Here is a 26,228-nt window from a genome sequence, read left to right as displayed (position 1 = left end):
CTGGTAACTGGCCCATGCTGCCACCCCCAGCCCCCAGTGGCAAGCATCGCAGTGCTCCCAATACCTTCCCTGGGCCCAGGGTGTTCGCACGCCCTTCCCCCACCCCGGACCTCCAGGCAGCCCCCAGCAGTCAGTGAGCAAGGGCCCAGGTGAGGGTGAGAGCCCTTTGTCATCCAGGCCCGCATCTGTCCTGCAGGTGAGAAGCATCCTGTCCCCATGCTGTACCCCCAGCAGCAGCAGAGTAACTGCATAGGCTGGGGTCCTTCCTTCTCAGGTCTGAGTCTGGGCCTCGCCCCTTTTTAGCCAGACAAGTGACTTAACCTCTCTAAGCCTCGGTTTCCTCTTCTACAGAAAGGGGAGAATGATGTTACCTCTCAGGCATGCCAAGCGTCCAGCAGATACTAAGTGCTCACACGTAGCACCTGCTAGGATTATGTATTCACTGGGAGATGAGCCCCTGCTCCACACTGAGCTTAGGATTGGGTGCTCTCAAGGGAGGCAGACACAAAAGGATAACCACTAACTTGTATCACATAGCCCGTCTGTGCCAGACAGTGTTCTCAGCAGGCACATCCATGCCTATCAGGACAAGCCCTGTAAGATGGCTCCTATTATTATTGCCCCAACTCTTGGGAGAACATAGGCACAGAGAGGGAAGGTAACTTTCCCAGGGAGCACAGCTCAAGCCGTCCAACATGATTCCAGCTACAGGGAAGGAACGTCAGTGTGGACGGGAGTGTTGGGTCAGGGTGGAGGGTTCCCGCAGGGGCCATTTCCCATTTGCACTGGAAGCCCTCATCGTATTTGGCAGAAATCTGTAAGCATTTAGAAATCGTGGCAGGTTCATTTTTAATTGCTCACCTAGTTCTTTTAGTTTTGTCTCACATCATACCTCTAGGCATGGGTGGGGGCCCTCTCCAGGCAGCCTGTGGGTTCACCATGGAGATTCCCAGCAGGTAGTCCCCAAGGTCTGGTGTGGGGATCTCCAATTCCCTGCCAAGGCAGGTCAGGGGAGAGCTGATGCCCTGAGGGCTTTCTGGGCAGCAAAGGCCATGCCATCCCCAGGGAAGGAAAGACTCTCCAGCAACATAGTCTGGGAGGGCTGTGGTGACCTGAGAGCTGCAGACCTGAAGGGGAAGGGCACGGTGGACCCAATGCAGACATGACCAGTGTGTAGACATCACAGGAGAGCAGATTCCAGTCCAGCCAGAGGAGGAACTGTCTAACTGTGGGAACTGTCTAGAACTGGAAAGCAGAGAGAGCGTGCCTGTCACTGGAGTACACAGGTAATTAGCCCAGCTGGGACTTGACATGGTTCTTGCAAAAGCCCTGGAGTATCCAATGCATTTCAGATGAATTATCCACAAAGATGCCTTTTGACCCTGGGGTCTTCCGAGCAATGCCTTCCAGCGCCCATCTGCTGAACTCCTGCAGAGCCCTTCACTTTTTTTTTTTTTTTTTTTTTTGTCCGAGACAGTCTTGCTCTGTTGCCCAGGCTGGAGTGCAGTGGCGCAACCTTGGCTCACTGCAACCTTTGCCTACTGGGTTCAAGCAATTCTTCTGCCTCAGCCTCCCGAGTAGCTGAGACTGCAGGCACCCGCCACCACACCCGGCTAAATTTTGTATTTTTAATAGAGATAGGGTTTCACCATGTTGGTCAGGCTGGCCTCGAACTCCTGACCTCAGGTGATCCACCCGCCTCGGCCTCCTGAAGTGCTGGGATTACAGGCGTGAGCCACCACTCCTGCCTGGCACCCTTCACATCTCACTTAGACAGTCCCCCTTTCAGTTCTGCATGGTGGAGGGTTTAGCACCACTTTATAGATCAGGACATATAAGGCACAGGACAGTGACACCGCCTGCCTCAGCTCAGTTCTCATACCTCCCTGTGTCCACCCAGCCTCAGAACTTTCAGACAGCGGCAGGTGTTTCTGAGCAGAGTTTGGGACAGCCATCCCAGGACCACAGACCCAGCCCACTCATCCCTTCTTCTTTCATCTTCTTATTACCAGGACTCAGGGCCACCCAGAGCTGGCCTCTTGCCTCACTTCTAGGCAGAGGGGAAAGTTCTTTAATGAATAAGCCATTTGGGGAAATTGGTGGGGTGGAGGTGTCTTGGGCAGTATTGGCAGTTGGCAGAATGCCCACAGCTATTAAACAGTGTATTTTGTTTACAACCTCAACATTACACATTGTTTATATCACAATTGCATCCCTCAGGCACGTGTTTTCTTTCCTTCTGCTACAAGGATGATGGATTTATGAGATGGGTCAGCACCGTACTCGTGTCTCCATGGCCAGGTCTGCCTGGTAACTTTCCAGTCCAAACAAGCAGATCTCCACGTCTCAGAAAAGCTTCACTTCCCTTAAAGTTTGGGCCATTCAAGAGCAGGAGATGGCAGAGTGGAATTTCCATGTCTCTGCAAGAACTTCAGCCCTGCAGATAGGTCACTCAGGGGCTCTGTTCCCAGGACCAGAGGGTACTCCAAATCCCCATTCCAGCTCCCATGTGGCATATGGGGATACTTAGGACCAGAACCTGGCACAAGGTCACCAGATGATTACAAATGGGGTCTTTCGCTGGAATCTCTCTTTTTTTTTTTTTTCCTTTTTGTGGAAAACGGGATCTCGCTATATTAGCCAGTCAGGTCTCGAACTCCTGGGCTCAAGCTATCCTCCCGCCTCTGCCTCCCTGAGAGCTGGGATTACAGGTGTGAGCCACCACGCCCGGCTCGCTGGAATCTCAAAGGTGGTAAAAAGGGAGTTGGTTTGGAGGTAGTCCCAAGTTTGAATCTCAGTTCTGTCTCTAAGCTGTATAATCGTGGGCAAGTCTGTTCCTCCCTGAGCTGTTATATATAAAGTTTCAGTGCTGCAAAAAGAATAGCACTCAAATATAAAATTTTCTTTTTAATTCTTAGCAAGGCAAGTTACTTCTATAGAAGGGTGCACCCTTACAGGTGGAGCAATGGTGAGTGCACACTTGGACAAGGGAGGGGAAGGGGTTTTTATCCCTGTTGCACGTGGCCCCTGCTGCTCTGTCGTTCCCCTATTGACTAGGGTTAGACCGCACAGGCCAAACTAATTCTGATTGGCTAATTTAAAGAGAATGACAGGGTGAGTGCTTTGGTGGGAGTCAGGGCAGAGCAGGTAGCAGGTGATCGGAATGAGTCAGGGTGGAGTAGGTAATTGAAAAAGTTTGCTTTACGAGGAAGTTTAAAAGTAGAAGGCAAAGAATTGAACATACTGACATACTAATTATTTGAAAAGAAATTTAGAACTCATATCTAACAACCCCTCCCCTTGTATTTCCTTACAGCTTTCTTTTCAAACTATTTTTTTTTAACATGTCTTGGCTTAGGTGTTTTGCTTGATTTTCCAAAAGCAGCAGCTTCTCTGGATAAGGTGGAGGATAGTTAAGTGAGGTTTTCGTAAGTGCCGTTTTTATGAGCGTCTGTATCAACTTACGGATGCATGGTATGACATAGCACCTGACAAAAATAAGTACACCTATTATGTCTGTGAGGGAAATAAGCATTGAGGGTATTATTCCTTTCCATTTACCAAATTACTTTTTTAGCCATCCTATAAAGAGGTCATTTACCTGAGTTGCTGGCTAACTCATTGGATAGAGCAGTCAGACCTTGCAGTGCCTTTGTTGTACTTCCATTAGGGGTGGTGTTATTTGGGATGAAGGTGCAACACTGAGTTCTAATCATGATGCAGACTCTTCCTCTTTCTGCTAATATCATGTTTAAGGCTATCCTATTTTCCTAAGCCATCTGGCTAGTAGTCCCTAATTGTTCAGCTATTCCTTTAATAGCATCTCTAGTGTAGTTTATAAATCACTGTTGGTTGTAATATATGTAGTTTATCCAATCTACATTTTTATTAACTGTCACCTACCAAAATATTGACTCAAATCCTGCAGCTATTTGATTTCAAGCTTTAAATTGATCTGATATTTCCCATGGGACTCCAATTGCTTTTAAATAGATGTGAGTGTCAAAAGACCCATAAGGGCTTCTCTTGCTTTATGTCTTGTTTTTCCTCCCACTGGTTGATGAAATACCAGGGTGAAAGGGATAGCCAACTGGACTAAGGCACAAGTGCCACTCCAGTTATTCGGCAGAGTGTCCAGTAAAGGTCCACCACAATACCACCATACATCTGCTCAGAGATGAACAAGAAGGGCTGACTTATTGGTAAGCTCTTGAAAGTTCTTAAGCTCACCGCATCCCTTCAGGTCTCCAAGGAAGGCTAAGTTTCCTCCCTGTCATGAGAGACACGAAGTGAACTTATTGGGAGATGGAAGCTGGATGGCCCTTGGGGGCTGACCTGCAGGGTGCCGAACTTCAGGATATAGCAGAAAGAGCTTGGCACGACTTATTACTCCAGGCTGTAGAATCCTGGAAAAGAGCTACCATGCAGTCCATGCCTGGTGGACTGGAGGACCACCTTAGTGGAAAGGGGACAATTTGGGCCTCTGGCCTGCCATGTACACAAGCATAACAATTGCCTTTGTTTAACGTGCGGATAGAATATTTGATCCATTCCAACCAGGTATTTGCATCTTGGTATTCTGTCTTAATTGCCAAAGTTTAAGTCTTTAACTTCTATGGTCCTCTAGTAAAATGAATGTATGGTTTTTAGGAAATTACAAAAACCGGTTGGGGCAGTCCATCCTTGTTCTTTAGTGGTCCACAGAACATCGGACCAACTGTGGCATAAAAGCTCTACATCAGGTGGCAAGACTCCTGGTTGACACTGGGGTCTTTATCGAAATCTTCCCAGATTAAATGGTCCCCATTTACTAATGCCCCGTCTGAAGAAAGTCAGGAGGGACAGAGGTACTTTTCTGAAATAGAGAGCTGTCTTTGACTTGGCAAGTCCCCACAGGGTATAACAAGGCAAGCATTAAATGCAATAGTTTGAGGCAAAATTGAGTCGGTTATGTTAATAACTAGAGGGTCAGCAATAGAGTGAGGAAGAAGAAAGAGTGATAGATGAAAGAGTTTAGCTTTAGTTTGGTAGGGCTTTCCCCTGGGACTATGGCCCACGACTCTGGAGAGGGTGCTGCTTTCTTGACTCAGGGGTGATGAGTCCATCCCTTTGTCACTGTATGAACAGCAGTCTTAGTGGCAAGCAGCACAAGGTAGGGTCCTTCCCAGGCTGGCTTGAGTTTTCCTTCTTTCCACCCTTTGATGAGAACGTGATCTTCAGGTTGGTGCTGGTTTACCGGAAATTCTAGGGGTGTTGAGGGAAAGGAGAGTGGGAGATAAACCAACTATATCATTTCTAAGAAATTGACCTTTTGTTTTAAATTTGGAGACATCAGCAGTGGACTTTATAGTGCTTGGTGCCTTCTGAGAAATTTCCTTTAGTACCTATTTTTATTAGTTTTTATACTGAAGAAATCCAAACACCATTCTATATTTGACAATGCTTCCTATGATTTTTATACCAGATAAGCTAAATTTCATCTTTATATTAGTGTATCAATGTTAAACTTAGTTTTAATAAAACTTTGTAGACATATTTAATTTTTAATGTCTAACCATGAGGTAAGATTTTTATAGACTCTTTTTAACCTTTTATAATTCTTGATAAAGAGCAGGTTTGTGCTTTAAGAAAAACCCATTGTGTTATTTTAATGTCCAGTTCACAGAAAAACTGGATACCCTTTTAACTTTAGCCAGTATGTTTACACACACAATTTCCTTTACAATTAACATTTTAAAACTTGCTTAAACCTTCAAAAGAAAAAAAAAATTTTAACCTTTTAATGTAAGTAAAAATCCATTCTTAGGCCTCTTTATAATCCTTTTACTAAAAGTCTATTTTACTTTCCTTATACACCTTGCACATAGATTTTTTTCCAATAGTTTTACATTCAGGAGGCTTAATTACTTTTAAATTATACAACATTTCTTGCATAAATTCCTTTTTATAATACACTTTCTTTCATGACTTTCATAGACAATTCTTCAACATACCTCAACTTTCTGACTTATTGCAAACATCTCTTTCTTTAAACAACTAGTTATTTTAGGACAAGAATTTACTATATAACATTCTTTTTATATAAATTCTCCCCGACTTTTTTTTTTTTTTTTCCTAAAGATCATAACCATTCTTTTCCAAAGTGAACTTCCTTCATGTCTGTGGACTAGACTGCCTAAAGCCATAAGATTAGAAGTTAGGATAATACATGTTACACTGCCAACTTTTAGCAAACTTTACTTTCGTTGAAAACTGTGTAAGTCTGGGATTTCAACTATCCTTTGCTGTTAATAGGACCTCGTTTAGTCCAAATTAACTTAGAATTGGTATAGAGGGTTCCTTCCTGGTTCTGTAAGTACTTTAAGACTTGGCTGAGTGGAAACAGCTCAAACTTTGAGCAGACCAATTATTAGGCAATTTTCCTAACTGCTTTTAAAACAGTTTCCTTGTTACTGAATACCTATTGTGTCTTTTTCCCTCATCACCTGGGAGGAACCATCTAAGTCCAGTCCTGAAGGGAGCTCCTCCTAGGTCTGGTCAGACCTTTGTATGGTAATTAAGATGTAGATGCCCTGTTAGGAAACCTGCTGGGTTAAGGGAATTATCAGTGGTTAATGTTAAATCATCTAACAGAATAGCCCCCTACTTTAAGATTTTTGAGTTAGTAAACTATTTTTTTTTTTTTTTTTTTGACTTAGGATAGTTCTGAACTGGTGAGGTGTGCTCGCAATGAGGTTTCCTCTAAAAGTTACTTTTCTACTTTTTTCTGTTAGCAAAGCCGTTGCCACTACAGATTGAATGTATTTGGGCCATCCGCAGGGTACTGGGTTAAGAATTTTGGATAGAAGGCTACGGGTTGTCAGTGGCCTCAGTGCTTTTGGGCTACGCTCTTGTTTACACCTACAACACAGTGGTATTGGAGTGTTATGGGGTCACGGAGAAGACCTTTAATTATCAATTATAGGTTCTAAATGTACCTTGGCTTTTAAAGGACTAGGGTACATTATTTTTTTCTTGACTACTTATATATCTCTCCCTTTCTCTTTGACTTTGTCTCTCTGACTCCCTTTTTGTCTGTCTCTTCCTCTCTCCCTCTCCTCTCTCTCTCTCTTCTGCTGGTCTTTCCTTTCCTCTGCCAGCCGCTTAGGCTGCTGTTCTCCCTTCTCCCTTTTCACCTAGGGGAGGGACCGGCAGGAGTGGAGCTACTCTTTCTTCGCCCGAGAAGAAAGTGGGGGTTTGTGTGAGGTTCAACCCTTGAAATTAGCAGAAGGCTCAACCCCTCAAACCAGGGATGTCTCACTTTGCCTGTCCCAGAAGGCTCAGCCCCTCAGACCAGGGGGTGTCTTGCCTTGCCTGCCCTGGAAGGCTGAACCCCTCAAACCAGGGGGTGTCTTGCCTGTCCTAGAAGGCACAACCCCTCAAACCAGGGGGTGTCTTGCCTTGCTTGTCCTGGAAGGTTGACCTGTTTCCCCCCTTTCCCCCTCTGAAGGTCCTTTGCACACTTCCCACTCGTGCTGTCCTCTCTGGCTGCTCCCCAAGGGAGAATTAGGCCCCTGTTTGTGTTGGTGTGCTGGTATAAATCCTACGGCAGGATCCGCCCCAAGCCATATGAGGTAGCTATGGAACCGCGAAGAGGATCCACTCACTCCGTCCAGCAGTAGGACCTGTCACCATCCACACAAACGACACCACAAGCAAGGTGGTTGGTGATCACTCACGCACACATACATTTCGCCCTCCAGAATTTGACCACCAAGGAAGTACTTTACCGGCTCCCACGGCTTCTCCTTCCTTGGTCTATGCACAGAGTCATCGCCGCAGTATGTGAGGATCCTTTAAGCTAGGTTGCTGGCCAGTTTTTTGGCTTGTTTTTTTTTTTTTTCCCCCCGCCTACTGAGAGCTCGGGTTATTCCTCACACTGGGTGGGTCTTGATTTCTCACCCTTGAGGCTGCCACAATAGGATGGGGTGCACCTCCTCATGAGAACCAGAGACCACCCCTGGAGGGGAATGTAATCACGGGGGAGCCCCCAAATTGCTGTATATAAAGTTTCAGTGCCACAAAAGGAATAGCACTCAAATATAAAATTTTCTTTTTAATCCTCAGCAAGGCAAGGATGTGCCCTTACAGATAGAGCAACGGTGAGCGCACACTTGGACAAGGGGCAGGGGTTCTTATCCCTGACGCACGTGGCCTCTGCTGCTGTGTCTTTCCCCTATTGGCTAGGATTAGACCTTGCAGGTTAAACTAATTCCGATTGGCTAATTTAAAGAGCATGAAGGGGTGAGTGCTTTGGCGGGAGTCAGGGCAGAGCAGGTAGCAGGTAATCTGAATGAGTTAGGGTGCAGCAGGTGATCAGAATGAGTTAGAGGGGAGCAGGTGATCGGAATGAGTTAGGGTGGAGTAGATAATCTAAAAAGGTTGCTTTACGAGGAAGTTTAAAAGTAGAAGGCAAAGAATTGAACATACTGACATATTAATTCTTTGAAAAGAAATTTAAAACTCATATCTAACAACCGCCATGTCCTCATCTTTAGGATGGGGATAATGACAGTCCCTCCCTCCCTAATGGGGCTGCGATGAGGAATAAATAGGAGATTCTAGGAGAAGTCCAAACCCAGCACAAGCTGGGAACTCTGTAAGTGGCCATTACCTTTTTTCCTTGGAAGCAAGGGATCTGTGCTCCCAAAATTGATCTGAGCGGTAGGACCAAATAATCCTGCTATAGACTATTTGAGTCAGCACCTCACATCCCCATGACAGATGACTGGTTGGCTGGGGAAGCAATGCTGCATGATGATCGACAGCATGCATGGGCTTTGGATTCAGACCTGAGTCGAATCCTCACCCTGCTGCTTATCTGCCTCATGAACTTGTGCCAGCCCCTTACCTTCTCTGGGCCTAATGTCCCTATTGTGAAATGGGCTCATAGGGCTATAGAGAGGCCCAGTGAACCAAGGACTGTCAGATCACCAGAACTTAGGACACATGGGATGGAGATTCTAATCATGGCTCCTGTGGGCGGAGGATTACCCAGGTGCTGAGGCAAGAGACTGAAGGCACAAACTGTTTCAGTATAACAAAGAAGCTAGTTAGAATAAGAATAGCCATAATACAAATTAGATATAGAGATGATCATGGACAATTATCAATCATTATAAACATTATTAATCATTAGCTTTTAATATTACTCTTTGTTGCATTACTAATATAACCTAGGAATAACCGGTGGGTAGGGGGTCAGATATCGAAGGGACGTTGTGAGAAGTGACCTAGAAGGCAAGAGGTGAGCCTTCTGTCACACCCACATAAGGGCCGCTTGGGGGCTCCTTGGTCAAGCAGTAACACCAGTGCCTGGGAAGGCACCCATTACTTAGCAGACCGCGAAAGGGAGTCTCCTTTCCTTGGAGGAGTCAGGGAACACTCTGCTCCCCCAGCTTCTTGTGGAAGGCTGGATATCATCCAGGCCTGCCCGCAGTCATCCGGAGGCCTAAACCCCTCCCTGTGGTGCTGTGCTTCAATGGTCACACTCCTCGTCCACTTTCATGTTCCTCCCGTACTCCTGGTTCCTCTTTGAAGTTCGTAGTAGAGTGGTAGAAGGAATAGTGAAAGTCTTGAAGTCTTTGATCTTTCTTATAAGTGCATAGAAGAAAACACTGACGTATGCTGCCTTCTCTCTCTGCTTCAGCTACCTTAGAGGGAAGAGCCCCCTGTCCAGTGATCACATGACTTGCTTCACCTTGTCAATCACTTAGAAGATTCACCCTCTTTACCCTGCCCCCTTGTCTTGTATGCAATCAATAAATATCAGCGCGCCCAGCTGTTCGGGGCCACTACCGATCTCCCAGGCCCAGCTGTTTTCTCTTTATATCTTTGTCTTGTGTCCTTATTTATTACAGTCTCTCGTCTCCGCACATGGGGAGAACACCCACTAAGCCCCGTAGGGCTGGACCCTACAGGCTCCAGAGCATACCTTCCAAGCATGTAGCCCTTTACCTCTTGGGGAAGGGAGCAGAAGGCCATGCGGGCTTCCTGCAGGCATCCTCAGTCCATGCTCACCTGCTCTCAAGAGCCCTTCAGGCATTTGGGGGAAGCCCTGTGTGGTGGGTGAGCGGGAGAGAGAAGAGAAGGCTGCATCTTCAGAGAAGGACGAGACACGCATCAGAGTCACTCCCTGGGGGGGCCTCAGAGCCCCCCCAGGGAGTGACATTAGCTGGGAAGATGACATTAGCTGGGAAGATGACATTAGCTGAGCTACCTTGTGTCAAGCACTATGCTGTCCTCCTTCCCTGCGGGGATGACTTCTGCACTTTGCCGGCAGGAGCCATAGCATCTTTGTCATAGCCTTGGGAGCCAGGCTGGTATGAGTTCAAATACCCATGCCACAATTCCTGGTCATGGGCAGCTCACCCAACCTCTCTGAGCCGCCCTCCTCCCTGAGAGGGGGTCTGGTAGCCATCACCTCCTCCAGCACCGTCAGGAGGTTCCTGCAAGGTCCTCTGGGTGGGGGGCCATTGTCCCCTGGGAGGTCTGCCTCTCCCATCAGGCCCTACCCCCAATTCTTTTTCCGGCCTCAGGGACACTCAGCCCTGGGGCTCCATCCCCCTGCTGTAATCAGTCACTTTCTTCCTTTTTTAGATACTTTGCTTATTGTTCGTCCCAAGTTCCGCCAAACTGTGGTCTTTAAGCAGCTCAAAACAAGCTGATTGATGATAGCCACCACCATCCCTGCCCCACCCCCAGCCACAGCTTCCTTCCTGAGACGAAGCCAGTGTATTGCTCACCCTCTGTGCCAGAAGGTGGATTAAGCTACTTGTACGTAGTCTAGCTTTCTTCTTGCAGGTCAGGATGTGAGAGACCTTGGGGCCAGCAAACATTTTGCCCAGCTCTTGGGGTTGTAAAGAACATATCCTCAGTCCAGGAGCAAGAACAGCATTGCTCCAGGGGAACTTGGGCCAATGGGTCTTTCGCTCCAAAAATGCTGACTTTTCAGGCCTTGCAGGTGCTCTCCTGGGGCTGAAGTTGGGAGCAGTCAGGCTTCTGGGCACCACCCAGGCTGGGGGAGTGGCTGTCCTCAAGGCAAAGAGAAGGAGAAACGGCAGGCCTGGCAACCTCAGCCAGCTTATCACTGGGCAGCTGCCAGGGGCTGCCAGGAGGAGAAGCAGGCGCTGAGGGGCAGGACCGCGTCAACCGTTGGAAGAGACGTTCAAAACCTGGACTGTTTTCTCACGCCTGCCATGCTGGGTCACTTTGACTGGCAGGGAAGAAAGGAAGGCCCAGGGTTTCAATCTCATTTGTCAGAGAGGTGGATCCACAGGGGTTTCTTCCCTGATCCAAACCCTTCAGCAGCCCCCAGAACCTTCTGGAGGACTTTAACCTCCCTGCATGGCCTTTAAGACCCTTTGTGATACTGCCCCTGACTCCCACTCCTCTCCCCTCTCCCTTCTGGCCTATACTTCTTGCAGTTCCCCAGTGCTCTCAGCTGATTCTCATCTCCAGGCCTTTGCGGGTGCTGTTCCCTCTGCCTGAAACACACTTCCCCATCCTTTATCATCCTCCCAGCCCTGCTTCCTGAGTCTGCAGAGCAGTTCCCCTGAGAAGCTGTCGCCACTGCCCCAGCCCTCCCTGGCCACCACCCTGTGCAGCCATGGGGTCTGCTTATGTCCATCCTTGCGGCTGGTCTCAGCTGGAGGGGGCAGGGACAATATGTGACTTGTCAGTGCATGTACCCGGCAACCAGCGCGGGCCCTGGCCCAGAGCAGATGCTCTGTAAATGTCAGATGAAGGAGGAAGTGATGTACTCGAGAAGGAATGAGGGCACATTTCCCCCACCTCTCACTGTAGTGGGGCCCTAGCCCTGGGAGCCAGCGCCTCTGAAGTTGGAGTTTCCTGGGTCCCTTTATCAAGAAGAGACCTCAGTCAAGGGGCCCGGCAGAGGGTCAGAGTCAGCTTGGGAATCCCAGCCCCTGCTAAGCATGCTTTGAGGGAGCGTCGGGATGACCTCACCCCCTGGGAACTCTCGCATCAGAGCCCACTCAAGCTGAGAGGTCTGCCACTTAGGCCTGGATGGAGTGGGCTTTTCTCCCCACAAGCAGCATCACGACCTGTGGCCTCTCTCTGGGATGTCCTTGCAGCTGTTGATAGGGTTTTGTTTGCAAAGCAAAGAGAGCAGAGTGGCAGTTTCCAGCGCGGGCTGGCCCTTTTCCCTTGGGGATGCTGGCCAACCAGGCCTCTGAAAAAGGGAACAAAGTCCCAGTAAGCTAGTGTCTGTCTCCTGAGTGCCTGTCACTGCCCCATTTGGCAGAGGTGAGGAAGGGTTGGTTATGTTTTTTGTTTTCTTTTTATTTATTTATTTATTTTTTTTGAGATGGAGTCTCCCTGTCACCCAGGCTGGAGTGCAGTGGTATGATCTCAGCTCACTGCAACCTCCGCCTCCTGGGTTCAAGTGATTCTCCTGCCTCAGCCTCCCGAGTAGCTGGGATTATAGGTGCCCACCACTACGCCTGGCTAATGTTTGTATTTTTAGCAGAGGCAGGGTTTCACCATGTTGGCCAGGCTGGTCTCAAACTCCTGACCTCAGGTGATCTGTTCACCTCGGCCTTCCAAAGTGCTAAGATTACAGGCGTGAGCCTCCACACCCAGCCTGGTTATGTTTTTTTCCAGCCCACTTTTAAACCCATCAATGGAAAATGGAACTTTGTTGGCAAAGGTGACTGATATCTTGGCCCCTCTGGATATGGCAGGAGCCTTGCTAACTACCAGCCTTGCCTTTTCCTCTCTCTAGAGCACAGCCTGCCCCCCTCGCCCCAAAACACGAGCGCCATGTTGCTTCCTACTGCCAACAACGCTGGTTTACATTTTGGACTTGGGCAAATGTCATTTGAACCAGAGATTTCTCACTCAAGATCTATAGTCCAAGGACACATGTTGTAAAGGTCCAGGTCCAGGAAGCCCCTGAAGTTGAATATCAGGTTGTGCATGGTGTCTGGGTGTGTTTCCGGGGGGAAACCTCTGTAGATTTTATTGCTTCTAACAAGGTCCATGAACCATTCCCCACACCCCGCCAACACTTCAAGGCAGCACAAGGCAGTTGCCTTGAAGAAGGGGTAGGGTGGAAGAAAGCGCATGAGCCTGGTCCTCTCAGACCCTCGTCCTCTCAGACCCTCAGTTTCCTCATCTGGGAAATCAAGGTGGTAAAGCTCACTCTGGAGAGTTTTGCTAAAGACTAAACCCAATAAACCAAGGCATGTACCCAGTACATAGCAGAGGCTCAGTGAAACTCCAGTGTAATCCTCATGTTCAAAGGAAGAGGCAGAATAGAACATTCTCCCATTTGGCAATTCCCTTTCCTGATGGAGAGGAATCTGCTGAAAACCTCAGCCAGCGTGCCATCTGCGGAACGCCAGCAGGCTGGAAGCCGGCGTCTCGGGGCCAGAGTATCGGGAGCTGTTGCTTCCTGCCATCCTCCTGACGGTGACTGCCATTTCCTTGGGCTCTTTTTAGATCAAAGGAAGGGCTAGGCTGGGGAGATGAGTGAGGATCATTCAGGCGGTGGCACAAGGCGCATTTAGGACACCTGCTGGGATGGCTTAAAAATAGGCCTCTGTCCTTGGACACCAAGTGGAAGCGACCCCAGGGTTTTCAAGAGGCCTCTGCCGGCCAAGGTTATGAGCCCTCCACGGGAGAAATGTTTCGGAACGTATTTTCTCAGCTGCCACAGGTAGGCATCTCTGACCCAGGAACAAATCTTTCCTAGTCAAAGGAACTAAATAAGGTGGTTAGAGGAGGAGATCAAGCGTTTAATGAGCACCTACTACATGCCACACACTGTGTGTCTGATGAGTTTGCTCTGTGCCATCCTCACAACAACCTTGCAGTGTAGAGATGACTTTTTTTACTTTTCTAGGTTGTTGGGGGCTGGGGGGGAAAGAGAAGTTAAGTATGGACCTCAAGATCACACAGCTAATAAATAAGCAAAACCAGAATTTAAACCCAAGTCTGACTCCAAGCCTGTGCTGTTTTTAACCACCTCTCAAACTGTGATGTAGAAATAAAAAGCAAGAAAGAGATGGAGGTGAGAGGGCAGGGCTTACCCAGTGGTTGGACTTGTTATTTCCCATGGGGAAGGGAAGGGAATGTTGTTTATTCAACATCCACTATGTGCCAGGACTTCTGCTGGGATTTTTCTATGCTCTCATTGCCCCTGCCAGCAGCCTGAGACAGGGGTCTAAGGTCACGTGCCATTTACACATGACAAAAGTGCAGCTCTGGGAGGTACAGTGACTTGCTCAAGGCTTTCAGACAAATCAGTAGCAAAGCACGGGCTTTCATCCAGAGCCCATGAAGAAAACCTCACAGCCACTCAGGTAGCAGTTCTTATGTTGACCTGCCTTCCAGAAAGACTTGCCAAGGCTGGGCAGTGGTGACCCTGACAGCCAGAGCAGAGTTCCCCCCTCCCTAACCACGGGCAGACACTCATCACCCACCCTCCAAATCTCTGCCATGCATTTCGAGTCCGGGCACTGTTTCCTTGACTAACTTCTGGAAAGATGCTGCCCTCTAGTCTTGGCGGGGCTGGAGCAGCCTGTGATTAACCATGGAGGTGGGGCTGGGCATGGTGGCTCATGCCTATAATCCCAGCACTTTGGGAAGCTGAGGTGGGTGGATTGCTTGAGCCCAGGAGTTCAAGACCAGCCCCAGCAACCTGACTCTACACACACACACACACACACAAAATTAGCCAGGTATGGTGGCACACACCTGTAGTCCTAGCTACTTGGGAGGCTGAGGTGGAAGAATCACTTGAGCTCAGGAGTTTGAGGCTACAGTGAGCTGTGATCATGCCACTGTACTCAGCCTGGGAGACAGAGCAAGACCCTGACTCAAGAAAAAATTTAAAAAGCCATGGGATTGACCAGGTGTGGTGGCTCACGCCTATAATCCCAGCACTTCAGGAGGCTAAGGTGGGTGGATCACAAGGTCAGGAGTTCAAAACCAGCCTGGCCAATATGGTGAAACCCTGTCTCTACTAAAAATACAAAAATTAGTCAGGTGTGGTGGCAGGCGCCTGTAGTCCCAGCTACACAGGAGGCTGAGGCAGGAGAATCGCTTGAACCCAGGAGGCGGATGTTGCAGTGAGCCAAGATCACGCCACTGCACTCCAGCCTGGGTGACAGAGCAAGACTCCATCTCAAAAAAACAAAAACAAAAAAGCCATGGGATTTGGGCCAGGGCTGCCCCTTCTCCCTTCTATGAACCAGAAGGGAAACTGCAAAGGTCTCCACTGAGTTCCCACCTCACAGAAACCGCACCTCCCCGACTTCTTCTTAGAGTCCCTGGACTCAATTCTTGGCCACAAGTTGGGGGCGTGGCTCATTGGCCGGGGGCCAGCACCCACCCAAGGCCAGCAGGGCCTCGGTCTTTCATGCGAGGGTGGCCAGTGGGATTTAGTCACTGGTGTGGTTTGGGGGCCTCTTCCTGGCAGATGAGGTTTTATTTATTATTATTATTATTATTATTATTATTATTATTATTATTATTATTATTTTACCAGCGACAGGGTGTCTGTTTGAGTCTAGTCCTGGTGCCAGAAGCTAAGAATCTGCACCCACAGACTTGGCCATTTGGGGGAATAGCTGTAGTGACTGTCAGGAGGCGAACCGTGGGGGACATTTGGCCCTCAATGGAATATTCCACAGCCATGAAACAAGCAGAAAAGGCTTGGGAGTGATGGGGGGAAATGCTTTTGATGTAATGTTGAGTTAGAAAAGAAAAAGCAGGATACAAAACTGGCTGTGCATTCTGATGGTAAGAAAGTCAGGAAACTACTTACATTACTGAGTACTTCAGTGGTACTTATGGAAAAAAGTTAGGACAGGGAAAAAGCACGGGCTTGGGATCAGACAGGCTGGGGTCACATCTCAGCACTGCCCCCTTGCAGCTGCAGGGAAGTGTCTCTGCTGCCTAGAGCCTTGTTTTCTCCTGGATAAATGGAGACACCAATCCTGTAGGTGAAGGTTTGTTTTAAGAATTAGCTGATATCATGTGTCAAAAAAAAATCCAGCACAGCCATGGTACATTGTGAGGGCACAGCCCACAGTTCTCATGTGGGATCAGGACCGGGACAATGCAAAATGCAGAGACAGGGTGCAAAAGTGGGGAGAGGCAGCAGGGGGTGGGGTAGATTTTTCTCCTCTTTTCTGAACTTTCTATGATGTGGCTGTTGTGTTTGTTTTAGCAATTTAAATGATAAAGTTCAGGTTTGCCATTGACATCTCCAAACTAGGATGATCCACAGGGCCCCTGGAGTCCAACCTCCACATTTTTCTGTTTCTTATAGGAACCACTTTCCCTGAACCCAGCTGAAAGCAGATGCTGGTGTACTATTTGAGATTGCTTGTTGTTTTTCTTTAATTTTAAGCATCTTCAATTTGTGTAAATAACACATCCTCTTAGAAACTTTTTAACTCTAGTTTTCTTTATCTCACGTCAGAGCTCTGGTCTTGGGGGGCGGGGAAAGGGGGTGGGAAATAAGAGTGTTTATCTCTTATTCCCTGAAGGAAGTCAGATCATATAATCAAGATTAAACAAATATGTAAACTTCGCTGGTTTCTTGGCTGCATTTTATCCTAACATATAGTTGGTTTTGCAGGAAACTTCCCCTATAGTAACAAGGCAGTACTTCTCTCCACCCCAGTGTTCGTTTAAATTGCAGGCCGCTCTTAAAGAACATCTCTTGGGATTCCCAAGCCCTTCTGTGAAGAAACTCTCCGATGGAGAGTTGAGGTCAGAAAACAACAGTGAAGGGGAGGGGAGATAAAAATAATCAAATAAGGGTGGCCATGGCCGCTGGTGCTCAGAAGGGCTTTTGATCTGTGGTCATATTTAATGTTTCCTGGAGGATTTGCCAGCTGGAGGGGGCCTTGGCCTGCTGGGCACTGGGCGAAGCTGCACCAGGAGCTGAGTGCCTTGCACAAGGCCACCGTGAGCATGGACAGCACAGGCCTCTGCTGTCCCTGAGCTACCTCTGCCGATGGTCTACACCCGGGTGCTGCTTCCCCTGCTCATTTGGGATTTGTCCCTTCCTCTTAACCTCGTGGTTCTAGAGATGGCCCACAGCCTGACTCTGTGTCCACCCTCCTTGCTGCCCTGGAGGCCCCTCCCTGACAGGCAGTGTGGGCGTGGCCGTGGCCCTGCTTTGCCAAAAGCCCTGTAGTAGCTCCCTCTTGCCCGTGCAGTGCAGTCTGAGTCTCTTGGGCTGGCATTTAGGGCCTTCCCATCTGGTTCCTGTGATGTCTGCAGCACCCTCGCCCTCACCTCTGCAAGGCAGTGCTGCCCAACCTGGCACACCCTCTGCCACACCTACCATATCACTTTACCCTCCCTCCAAATTCCAGCCTCCCCCTGCCTCTGCCCCTACCGTTCTCCTTGGCTCCCTCTCCTCCCTCGAGACCTGGCTCAATGGGCATCCCACTATTCCCAGCCTCTAGCTGAATCCAGGGCCTCCTCCAGGTCCCTAGTCTCCCCGGTGCCATCGCCTGAGATGGTCTTTATCATGCCTGTTGTCATTGGGCATTCAGCTGTGTGTCTGCTTGACCTGGAGAGACTCAGATCTCCATGAAGGCAGGATGTGTGTGATCTGCAGGAAGGATTACTGGATGAAGAAATGAATGAGCAGTGGAATGAACATTTTGTCTGCTACCTGTGCCAGTCCAGTGCCTGGCAATTCTGCCCAGGGATGAAGGAAGTCAATAGGCAGCCTCTAGTCTCCCTCTCCTACCTTAGGGGTCTATGGCCTAGCCCTTCTGTCAATCTTGTGTTGGTTTCTAAAAGGCAGAGAGACTATGGTAAAATGGTAAAAAACAAACAAACAACAACAACAACAACAAAAACAGAGCTAGGATCACACACACCTGGCTTCAATCCCTGGTTTCATCTCTGCCCTTAACTAAACCAGCTGTGTGACTTGAGGCAAGTGACTTGACCTCTCTGAAACTCCATTTCTTCATCCACGCTGGGGATGGATAACAGTAGTCCTTACCTCATAGAGACACTACTAGGATTAAATGATGAAATGCATGGCACATGACCAGCCCAGAGTAAGTGTCTGAATGCGCCGTGATTCTCTCAGTCAGGACATTGTTGGTTGCTAGTATCAAAAACCCAGCTCAACCTGGCTTAGAGCAGAAGAGGGCGCCCCTAGCCAAAAAGTCTGCCGTCATCTGATTGGCCACCCTAGTCTCTAGAGTTGGAGTGAGGTCAATCCACTAGCTGGCGGAAAGCGAGATCTCCCAAGGAAAACTGGAGCATAGTAGCCAGAAAAAGAGGGATGGATACTGGGCAGGCAGAAACAGCAGGTGCCCCCATGACTAACTGTGGTGGGAGGTGTAGAAAGGCGGAGGCCTTCACCACAGCCCAATGCTGAGGGAGGTGGTGCTCAGCCACCCCTCCCGGGCCTTATCCTTCTTGCATGAAAATGACCTCCATATTCTGCCTCCCTGCATCAGGGGTGGCCTGGCGAGAAGAGCCCAAGAAAGGGTTTTCTGCCCTGACCCTGACTGACCTTGAGCTTGGGCAGACCCCACTCCCTCTGATGGCCCATTTTCCCATCTGTAAAATGGGCTTGTTGGAGGAGACGATCCCTGAGGTCTGCTCAAGCTCTCACTGTAACACAGGCAGCAACTGGTGTTTATCAAGCCTGGTGTGTGCTGAGCCCAGGGAAACCAAAGATGGCATGGACAAGCCCCTGCCCTCCAGGATCTACTACTGGTATCTCCCTACCCTGTCCTTACCACCATTCTGCTTCCCATTCAAGTGTCTGTTATAGAACCAAAAGGTCAGCTGGGTGCAGTGGCTCACGCCTGTAATCCCAGCACTTTGGGAGGCCGAGGTGGGTGGGTCACTTGAGGTAGGAGTTCAAGACCCGCCTGGGCAACATGGCGAAACCCTGTCTCTACTAAAAAAATAAATAATAAATAAAATAAAAATTAGCTGAGCATGGTGGTGCACACCTGTAATCCCAGCTACTCGGGAGGCTGAGGCAGAAGAAGTGCTTAAACCCAAGAGGTGGAGGTTGCAGTGAGCTGAGATCATGCCATTGCACTCCAGCCTGGGCAACAGAGAAAGATTCCATTTCAAAAAAAAAAAAAGAACCAAAAGGCCTTTTTCAAACATCTGTTGAATATAGTTGAAATGTCCAAAGCAAGTAGACTGAATGTTTTCTATTTTCCTATATAAAAATGAATGAAAACCTTCAAATCTGTACTACCTTCAAGACATATCCAGAATCTAACCCCTTCCCACCAGCTTTACCAGTACCCACCCCCAATAGGAGCCATCATGATCTCTGCCATGGAATAATCCAGGAGCTTTGCTGGCCCGAGCATCCTTTCCCCCGCCTCCCAGCAGTCCACTCTGCACACAGTGGCCTGGGCACTCCTATCATGTCTCTCCTCGAAACCTTCAGTAAGGTCTCATCGCTTTCAAAGTAAAACGGTTAAAGAAAAATCAAACAACAGGCTCTCCCCAGTCCCCACCCCAGCTCTGATCTCATTTCTACCCGCTTCCCTCCTTGCTCCCACCATTCTGGCTACACTGGCTTCCTTGTCATTTCTCAACCACACCTCAGGGCCTTTGCACTTGCTGTACCTCCTACCTGGAATGATCTTCCCCCAACCAACCTCCCAGCTCATTTGCTTCCCTCCTTCAGGCTTCTGCTCCAAAGTCACTCATCAGGGAGGCCCTTCCGCAAAGTCCTAAGAAAACACCTCTCTCTGCCCCGCCTCGTTGGCTGAATTTTACTCTGTAATGCTTCCCACCAGGAAGAGTATGTTTTTTATCGTCTGACTTTGCCCACTGGAATGTCAGCTCCGTCAGAGCAACAGCCTTCTCTGTCTTGGTGATTGCTGTATTCCCAGTGCCTGGCATGGTGCCTGGTGCATACTACGCACTCGCTTTATATGTTTTAAGTGAATGAATGACTGAAGCCCCTTATGTTCCTTTCTAATGTGGAACCTTGGCTTTTTTATTCCTTATATTTTGTCTTCTGTGGGCCTGTGGCTTCTGTTTGGAGAGCGGCCTCCCAGCTTCCAGGCATGATTTCCTCTCCCAGTGACTGGGCCTTCCTTCTTCCAGGGCCTGTGGAGGGTCTCCAGGTCTTGTATGCCTCATCATTGCCTCTCCCTCTTCATTTTCCCCTGCCCTAGCTCCCATCAGGCTCAGCACTCATTGAACCACCCCGGCCCCACCTCCACTCTGTGGTGCGCCCAGAGCACAGTGCACCCCGTGGCTGGGCGTGGGAAGAGTGGTCTTTCATTCCTGGGGGCGCCATTCTTCTCATTGTGTGCCTTGGGCGGCCTGTGGTTTGTGAGAATTTGCCATGTAAATTGTACTCATCTGCTGGGTGAAGAGCAGCAGAGATTCATGTAGTAATCACCAGCCCTGCCACCCCCCAGGATCCCAGAGCCCCCCAGGAACCACCCCTAGGATGGGAGGAGGAAAGGTAGGGGGAGAGGAAGAATCCCGCTTGACATTGAGCCACCTGGCTTTGTGACCAGATCCTTTGAAAGACCACCCCGGGATTCCCCAGGTCCTTCAAAGCAGAATGTCTTTAGAAATGAACCCCAAAGGTGTCCGTTCCGGAAAAGCCAACGTTGCTCATAAGCAATGCCTTCATTTTCTGTGGCTGAGGGCGGGGGAAGTCCCTGAATCCTGGCTTGGATGTGCTTTGGAACTTCAGTAATATATATCATCAGTAGTAATATCATATGATTAATGACTTGTTACACACAGACACTGTGCCAGGTAGTACTCCAGGGACTTCATCCACATTCTCTTTCAGCAGCTGTGTGAGTGGAGTCATGTCCCCGTTTTCCAGGCAAAAAGACAAGCTAGAGAAGTGACAGCTCTGCCCCATACCTCCCACCTAGGAAGTGCCAGAGCTGGGATTCAGGCTGCCATGGCCGTTTCTATTGACTGACCTGTCTTAGCTTTTGAATAAAAGTAGGGGAGGTATTTGGATGCTTTGCACAGAGAAAAGCAGCCAAATACCTCAACTACTAACCCCAAGAATCCAGGACTTTTAGAGGCGCTCTGTGGCCCAGAGGTGACTGCAGGAGGTCCTTGTAGATTTGGAGGGATTTGATGGGGATGGAGAAGTGATTTGGCCCCTGGCTGGCTGTCGTGACAAGCTCTTGGTGTTGGCCCCTCTGACAGTGAAACAGCTCTAGTGCTTCACCACACACGCACTAAACCTTGGTTTGCTTATCTGTGGCATGGGTATGGTGACTGCTGTGGCAAAGAGATTAGGGCCGGTTAGGGCTGGTCGCCTTTTGGTGTAGCCTGGAAACTTCTTATCAATAACCAGTCCAATTAAGATGGAATTTCAAATGAAAATGATCGTTAAATAAAGACCAATCGGGGCCCGCAGGAGTTCGGAGGAGGCCTAACCGTGCTGCCTGTCTCTTTCCACAGACCCGAGCCCACCGGCGCGCCTCCTGGCCACCCGGCCGTGTTGTGGCCCCGGTCCGGAGCGGCGCCCGGTCCTGGGCGAGGCGCCGCGCTTCCACGCGCAGGCCAAGGGCAAGAACGTGCGGCTGGACGGCCACTCGCGCCGGGCCACGCGGCGCAACAGCTTCTGCAACGGCGTCACGTTCACGCAGAGGCCCATCCGGCTGTACGAGCAGGTGCGGCTGCGCCTGGTGGCCGTGCGCCCGGGCTGGAGCGGCGCGCTGCGCTTCGGCTTCACTGCGCACGATCCGTCGCTCATGAGCGCCCAGGACATCCCCAAGTACGCCTGCCCCGACCTGGTCACGCGGCCCGGCTACTGGGCCAAGGCACTGCCCGAGAACCTGGCGCTGCGCGACACGGTGCTGGCCTACTGGGCGGACCGCCACGGCCGCGTGTTCTACAGCGTGAACGACGGCGAGCCGGTGCTCTTCCACTGCGGCGTGGCCGTGGGCGGCCCGCTCTGGGCGCTCATTGACGTCTACGGCATCACGGACGAGGTGCAGCTTCTGGGTAAGTCGCGGGCGCGGCGCCCCCTGGGGACCTGGCAGCGGTACCCTTGCGCGTGGGTGTGTGTTTCATTAGTAGCCACAGTCACTTACGGAGGGCTCCTTTTGCCAGGCATGGCACGAAGCGCTTTACGCCTTTTAACTCATTTATTTCTCACAACAACCTACCCTCCCGTTTTACAGACGCGAAAACTGAGGCATGGAGAGGTTAAATTATTTGTGCTGCAAAGCCAGGATTGGGACCCACATGGCTTGAACCCATGCTCTGGCCCAGGTTCATTCACTCACTCATTCCTTCATTTCCTAGTTTATTTGTTCATTCATTCTTTCACTCATTCATTTACTCATTCGCACATGTATTCATTTGCTCGCTCCTTCGCCCATTCTTTCACACACTTCCATTTGCTCATTTAGTCTTTCATTCACCCACTCAGCATCAAACTTAGGCTCTGATCATAAACACCCGTGGAGTACCTCCACGGCACGTGCAGAGAGTAGTTAGGTGTGGCAAACCCTGGCCCACATTAAGGGGCTTGGGGTGCTGGGGAGGCTGACAGGTGTGAGCCCGATTCTCACGGAGGAGGCAGCCGCTAATGCCCAAATCCTGATGGTGAGAATTCATGGGTTTAGAAGTTTGCTGCCTGTATCTCAAGAGCTTTTTTAAAAAATTGTAAAATTCACATAATAGAACAGCAACCATTTTTAAGTGTACAACTGAGTGGCATATAGTTGGCAACCATCACCTCTATCCAGCTCTAAAACATGTCATTACCCCAAAGGGAAACCCTACCCATTAAGCAGCCACTCCCTATTCTCCCCTCGTTCCAGCCCGGGCAACCACTCATCTGCTTTCTGTTTGAAACCTTAGCGCTTGAACCTACAGGTTGCACCGGAACCAGCCCAGCCTCGACCTCTCGGGGAGTAAAGGGAGAGCAGGTTTGTCAGGGAATCTGGACACAGCTCTTGGTGTAGCTTACATGCATTGCTGAAATGCATGGATCTAAAGGTTTGCAGATGTTGACAGACTGATACACCTGTCCATAACCCCACAGGTGATCCTTCTGAGTCAAGCCTTCTCTTCTCCAGAGGTAGCCACTCTTCTGATTTTTCACCATAGGTTAGTTTTGCCTGTTTTTGAACTTCATGTGAATGGAATCACACAGCATTTACCCATTGGTATCTGGCTTCTTGATCTCGGCATCATATTTTTCAGATTCATCCACATTGTTGCTGTATCAGTAGTTTGTTCATTTTTATTGCTAAGTGTGCTAAGCAGTATCCCATGAGCTGGATGACCAGAGTTGGTATATCTGAATGTTTGGGCTATTTCTGGCTTTTCAGCTGCACCTTGTGGGAGAACCCTGGCCTGGGCTTCTTGCTTCTCTACCTCATCCCCTTCATTACCCCACCATTAGGCAAGGAGGAAAGATTCATGCATCCAAGCTATGCCCCAACCCACAGAAGTAGGGAGACAGTGGAACATCTGAGTAGTCAAGAGCAGGGTGTTGGATCACATAGACCTCTGTTCTGGAAGTGACTCTCCATTTGCCAGCTGTGTGGCCTTGGCCAGGTGACTGAACCTCTCTGTGCCTCAGTTTTGTTTTGTTTTTTTTCATCTGCAAAATGGACTCATGATAGCACCCACACCATGGGATTATTGATAAGGTTACATGAGATGATGTCTGAAAGGGATGCAGCACAGTTCCTGGCACAGAGAAGGCACTCAAGAAATTACAGTTAAGAAATAAGAAGCTCTGCCCATTTGCAAGTGAGCCGGAGCATGTGTCCAAATTCCAGGCTTAGACAAGATTGTGAAGTACTAGCCACCCTCCAAGCTGGAGCCTTACTTGGGCATTTTAACTGTGTCCCCTCATGCTCTTTTCCATGAAAACCTTTGTTATTTCACCTCCAGGAGATACAGGTTTCTGAAACCTAGATTTCCCATCATCTTTTTTGGAGCTCTTTGTTCCTATCCAGCAGGGAAGCAATCCCACCTCAGTCACCTGCTCATTCGCAGCCCATGTCTCTGAGTAACAGCCAAGAAATCATAGCCACTCCATAATCAGCTCAAGTGGATTCGGATTTTTTAAAAAAATACAAATGGGAAGCAGCCTCTGATGACTTAATGAGACTGCATAAATCTGTGAGGTGAACTCTCCCCCTCCCCACTCTATTTCCTTATTCAGCAAACCGTTATTGAACTCCTACAACATTCTAGGAAGGGAGAGGTAGAGTCTGCTGGAACGTCAGCGTGACATGGCAGACATGAGCCTCAGCTTCCCTTATCTACAAGTCGTCCCTGAGCTGTGCTCATTGATGGAAAGTACCTGGCACAGGTGCCACAGGACAATGATCACAGAATTATTCTGTCCTTTTTTTTTTCTCTGCCTCATATGATCTGCAGGAAACACAAACATATATAAAAGAGGAAAATGGTATTAGAAGGAATTTCATCCATGGGTGATAAAATCATGGGTGAATTTTACTTCCTTATATCTCTGAGTCACCTTTTAAAAATACATATATGTAAAGAGCTTGTATTGCTTTTACAGTCAGAAAGAGCAATAAGGTTTATTGTCCTTTCTGAAGGTTATATGAGATAACAGAGGGGAAGTTTCTGACACGTGATTGAGGCTCAGTGAATGTTTATTTTCTTCCCAGAGGAAAAGCAAGTTGTCATTGGTTACATCTGGGTAAAAGGATTATGAGTGACTTTTTTTTCCCAAGATAACAATGATTTATAATCAGGAAAAATGTTATAGTAACATAAGAAGCTAAGCAGTCATGATTTTGTATGGTGACAAATACCCTGCTGTTTCCAGGACAGGATGAGGCACCATGAGAACATCAAAAATCCCACCCAAAATCTCCCAATACCTGGGAGGATTTGGCTTCCTGAAGGTGGTGTCCAAGGTATCCAATGGATACGTAAAGAGACAGCCAGTTTCTGTGCTGTCCTGAGCACTCTGAACTCCTTTCCATCGCAGGGAACAAGGGGCTGACATGGTTCCTTTAGAGCTTCCCAGTTGTAAATTCTAGAATTGAAAAACCCCTGAGACCCCTTCATTCCTCCCTCACCACAATCAGGTCGCACTGGATAAAGCCTGAAAACCAACAAACAAAAGTGGCATTTGGGTAAATAGGGTTGTCAAACCAAGCAAATACAAATATAGGACACCCAGTTACATTTGAATTTCAGATAAACAAGGAAAAATAATTTTTTGACACAGGGTTTCATTCTTGTCACTCAGGCTGGAGTGCAGTGCCATGAACACAGCTCACTGCAACCTCGACCTCCTGGGCCCAAAGAATCCTCCTGTCTCAGCCTCCCGAGTAGCCAGGACCACAGGCTCATGCCTGGCTAATTAGGAAAATTTTTTGGTACAAGCATATCCCATGCAATATTTGGGACATACTTATGCAAAAAAAAAAAAAAGTGTTTATCAGAAATTCAAATGTGACTAAGTGCAGTGGCTCACGCCTGTAATCCCAGCACTTTGGGAGGCCGAGGCAGGTGGATCACCTGAGGTCAGGAGTTTGAGACCAGCCTGGCCAACATGGTGAAACCCCGTCTCTACTAAAAATGCAAAAATTAGCCAGGCCTGGTGGCAGGCACCTGTAATCCCAGCTACTTGGGAGGCTGAAGCAGAAGAATCGCTTGAACCTGGGAGGCGGAGGTTGCAGTGAGCCAAGATGGCACCACTGCACTCCAGCCTGGGTGACAGAGCAACACTCCATCTCAAAAAAATAAATTAAATTAAATAAAAACATGTAACTGAGCATCCTGCATTTCATCTGGCAATCCTTGTCTAGGAAGCATCCACCCCAGCTGTGGGGCTGGGGTGTGTTTTCTTTGCCCTCGATCTTGAGCCAAAGTCTCAGAAATAAAAAAGGGCTCGTAGGCCTCACATATTTTTTTTTTTTTTTTTGCCTGGTGGAACTGTGGGCCCAACCCAGTATCCTCCTGCATGGAGTCCAGCTGCAGGAGAGAGTGCTGCATCTATGGGCCAGACCCGGGGGTGCCCTTTCTAGATAAAGAATCCAGAGTTCTGAGAAGGAAAGTGACAAGCCAAGAACCACCAAGACGGTCAGTGGCAGAGCCAGGACTGGAAGACTGCTGCGGCAGTATTTAGTTCGCATTGTGTTTACCTGGGGAGCTCTGACAATCCCACTTCCCAGGCTGCACCCAGACCAATTAAATCAGAACCTCTGGGG

The 26,228-nt window shown here is 48.8% G+C and overlaps 1 protein-coding gene across 2 annotated transcripts in view; it reads left to right on the top strand.

The window, feature by feature from the left end:
• Positions 1–26,228, top strand: part of NEURL1B (neuralized E3 ubiquitin protein ligase 1B) — a 50,374-nt gene that overhangs the window by 6,646 nt on the left and 17,500 nt on the right. For both annotated transcript variants that reach the window (XM_023218945.1, XM_023218944.1), the window contains exon 2: positions 21,472–22,017. In XM_023218945.1, coding sequence (XP_023074713.1) covers positions 21,472–22,017 — 546 coding nt within the window. The remainder of the gene's footprint in view (positions 1–21,471; positions 22,018–26,228) is intronic.

Source organism: Piliocolobus tephrosceles, chromosome 4 (assembly GCF_002776525.5).
Source record: "Piliocolobus tephrosceles isolate RC106 chromosome 4, ASM277652v3, whole genome shotgun sequence".
In the NCBI taxonomy this organism is placed as follows: domain Eukaryota; kingdom Metazoa; phylum Chordata; class Mammalia; order Primates; family Cercopithecidae; genus Piliocolobus; species Piliocolobus tephrosceles.
Note: the sequence above shows the minus strand (reverse complement) of the source record. Positions and strands in the feature narration are given on the sequence as shown.